The following is a 3,764-nucleotide window of genomic DNA, read 5'->3' as shown; positions in this document are numbered from 1 at the left end:
TACTTTCTTAAAATTTTTTTTAATGTTTATGCATTTTGAGAGACAGAGAGATATGGAGCATGAGTGGCAGAGAGAGAGGGAGACACAGAATTAGAAGTAGGCTCCAGGCTCTGAGCTGTCACCACAGAGCCCAACGTGGGGCTTGAACTCATGAACCATAAAATCATGACCTGAGCTGAAGCTAGATGCTTAACCAACTGAGCCACCCAGGCGCCCCAAGAGGTATTTTCTTAATTACCAATCTACATGAGAACAACTATCTCTTCTTTTTCATTATGATAATTTTCACAGTTTGTGATTACACCTATTTTTTTTAGAGAGGAGCAGAGGTGCAAGTGAGTGAAGGGCAGATGGAGAGAGAGAGAGAGAGAGAGAGAGAAGCAAGGCTCTCCTGAAGCAGGGCACAAGCTCACCTGATGTGGCACTTGAACTCACAGACTGTGAGATCATGAACTGACCTGAAGTCAGATGCTTAACTGACGGAGAAACCCAGACACTCCTACCCCTATTTTTCAATGCTGCTCATAAGAACGTAACTGAAGATAAGTGTGCTCCTCAAGATAAGTGTACACTTATCTTTTTTTTAAATAGTTTCTTTTTTTTTAATGTTTTTATTTCTTTTTGAGACAGAGAGAGACAAAGCATGAGTGGGGAAGGGGCAGAGGGAGAGGGAGACACAGAATCTGAAGCAGGCTCCAGGCTCTGAGCTGTAAGCACAGAGCCCGACACGGGGCTCAAACTCACAGACTGTGAGATCGTGACCTGAGCTTTAGTCGGAGGCTTAACCAACTGAGCCACCCAGGCGCCCCAAGTGTCGACTTTTCTTGATGAGCAGTGAGTAATATATAGAATTGTTGAATCCTCTATTGTACATCTGAAACCAATTTAATACTATGTGTTAACTGTACTGGAATAAAAATTTTTAAAAATGAAGCCTGTTCCTGGGTGGCACAGTCGGTTAAGCGTTGGACTCTTGATATCAGCCTAGGTCATGATCTCATGGTTCGTGAGTTCAAGCCTCCTAGGGGTGACACTTTGGCCTGCACAAATATCTTCTTTCTCAATTGGTTCAAAACCTGGGTGGGAGAGAGGGAAATACATATTAGCCCTCTCAAAGACCCTATATCTCCTGAAAAGGAGGCTGGTTAGCATGTGCCCAGATTTTCCCTTTAATCTTTCCCATTAAGTTGCTCCACATTTTTCAGAAAAAGTAAATGGCAGAGTAGAAGTATAAGGCAGAGACAAGCCCAGAATTATTGCACAATGGGACTCCCCTAACATTGAGGGAAACATCAGAAGTAGGGAAGAAGTGTACTCTTTGCAACATGTTATCGGTACATAATGGTGAGTTAATTCATGAATGAAAAAGTATAATACAATATGATAAATCGAACAACTAATCTTGCTGATCAAAGGCTATAATATTATAAAGCCAAGGAGTATCCAGATATCACATCAGAACTACTTTACCTAGATCTTGTGTAATTTCAGACAAGCAAAGAAACCACAGAATGGAGCTCTGGAACTCCACCTTGGGAAATGACTTCACATTAGTGGAGATTCTGAATGACAGTGGAGTTCCCAAACTGCTTTTTGCCACAATCGCTGTCCTATACATGTTGGCCCTGACCAGCAATGGCCTGCTGCTCTTGGTCATTATAATGGATTCCTGGCTCCATGTGCCTATGTACCTTCTACTTAGCCAGCTATCTCTCATGGACTTGATGTTTGCATCTGCAGTTACTCCCAAAATGCTTGTGGATTATCTGCATGGGGAGAACACCATCTCCTTTGAAGGCTGCACCTTTCAGATGTTAGTAGTTCTCACTTCAGGAGGTGCAGAGGACTTACTACTGGCGTTCATGGCCTATGACAGGTATGTGGCTATTTGTCATCCTTTGCACTACATGGTCCGCATGAGGCCAAGGATATGCTGGCTCACAATAGCCACACCTTGGATCCTGGCATTCCTGAATGCTGTGATACTCACCTCATATACTATGCACTTTCCTTTCTGTATGTCTCGGAAAATCAGGCACCTACTCTGTGAGATCCCACCCTTGTTGAAATTGGCCTGCGCAGATACCTCCATATATGAGCTCATGGTATATGTGATAGGTGTGATCTTTCTCATGCCTACCCTTGCTGCTATCCTTGCCTCTTATACGTTTGTCCTAATTGCTGTCCTTCACATGTCCTCGGGTAAGGGAAGGAAGAAAGTCCTCACCACATGCTCTTCTCACCTGACTGTGGTAGGAATGTACTATGGAGCTGCCATGTTGATGTACATCCAGCCCAATTACTACCATAGTCCCCAACAGGACAACATTCTCTCTCTATTTTATATTGTCATTACTCCAACACTGAACCCTCTTGTCTATAGTCTGAGAAACAAGGAGGTAATAGAAGCCTCCAGGAGAGTACTGGGGCGATTCACTTCTGCCCAGAGATGGTAGATGCCAATGTCATGTGGAAGCCCTATAGCTTCTACATGGGACTCCATATCTGCACTTGGTCTTATGCTGGCATCTTCCACATTTTGAAAATTCTGAAAATCTGCCACACTGGAGATTAAGTCCTCATTTGGCCTTAGAGACACGAGTTTGTCTCCATTAGCCCTATGTTTCAATAGCCAAGGATATTTTCATTTTTCTGATCAATACCCCAGGATCTGGTTGAAATTCCCGTTCTGTTCTAACAGAGATTATCTTATTTTTCACTTCATGTTTTTCTTTTCCTCCCCTACAACAGTTCTGTACTCAACCATACAGGAAGTTGGCCAGAATTTTTTCTTGATGTTTCTATTTAAAACAGGAAATAAAAACTAAAGAGGAAAATGAAGATACCGAATGAAGATACAAATGTTAGACTTTACTACTTGCTGGTGAGGAAACTTCTCAGTTCATAATTCTTTACTACTGTGAATCTGTAGTCATATAATATTAAATGTTTTATTGTGGAGAGATCTTTCCAGATCTATTATCAGAGCTCCAGACTCTGGAAAAATTCCTATCAGATAACTATGTTCTGGATTATAGCATCAGCTCCTTAAGCTGCCCATATGACATTAGGACAGCCATGTGCTTTCCATGTCACATTATTTATAAAGAAATTTCATTACAAAATACCGATGCCTTGAAGCTAGTATGTGAAAGCAGAAAGCATACATGGTAGTGAGAACTGTAATGCAAATATTCTCTGCTAGGAACATCCTCTCTAAAAGTCTCAGCCTCAATTAACACTGAATGTGAACAAACGGTTGAAATCAACATCCGAAACAAAGATGGTATTCCCAATATCTTTCCTGTATCTGCACCCTTGTCAATTATATTTTGGCCAGTGACTAGGTTTTTCTTTTATAACTCGTTCCTGCCCCAGTCCTTTCAAAGTTGTTTAAATTCCCAATTTAAAATGAGACTCCTTTTATTTTTATTTTTTTAAACAATAGAATCAGAATTTGAACTAAATTCTAGCTGAGACCCAGTCTCTCTTTTTCCCACTGCATGAAAAGAATTTAAACGTCTTTCTCTCCCAATAAACTTTAAAGTCTTTACCTGCAGGATCTGTGACTGAAATGTTTCTATCATGGAAAATACCTAGTCTCAGTTGGTGCTTAGTCATTTATTTCCTTATGTTTCCAAAAGCATTTATCAAACATCTTCCAGTTGCCTGGCACTAAGATGTGTTTCACAAACTCAAGAAATGTTCTTGTCTGGTACTATTGATCTATAAAATCCAGATTCAATGAAGCTGTTAAAATAAAA

General features: G+C 40.8%; 1 protein-coding gene across 1 annotated transcript; it reads left to right on the top strand.

The window, feature by feature from the left end:
* Positions 1-1,369: 1,369 nt before the first annotated feature.
* LOC122482649 (olfactory receptor 2AG1-like) lies at positions 1,370-3,492 on the top strand. Its single transcript, XM_043578966.1, has one exon. The coding sequence runs from the start codon at positions 1,512-1,514 to the stop codon at positions 2,454-2,456; it is 945 nt and encodes a 314-aa protein (XP_043434901.1). The 5' UTR covers positions 1,370-1,511; the 3' UTR covers positions 2,457-3,492.
* Positions 3,493-3,764: the final 272 nt, after the last annotated feature.

The sequence above is a fragment of the Prionailurus bengalensis genome, chromosome D1, assembly GCF_016509475.1.
Source record: "Prionailurus bengalensis isolate Pbe53 chromosome D1, Fcat_Pben_1.1_paternal_pri, whole genome shotgun sequence".
Classification (NCBI taxonomy): domain Eukaryota; kingdom Metazoa; phylum Chordata; class Mammalia; order Carnivora; family Felidae; genus Prionailurus; species Prionailurus bengalensis.
Note: the sequence above shows the minus strand (reverse complement) of the source record. Positions and strands in the feature narration are given on the sequence as shown.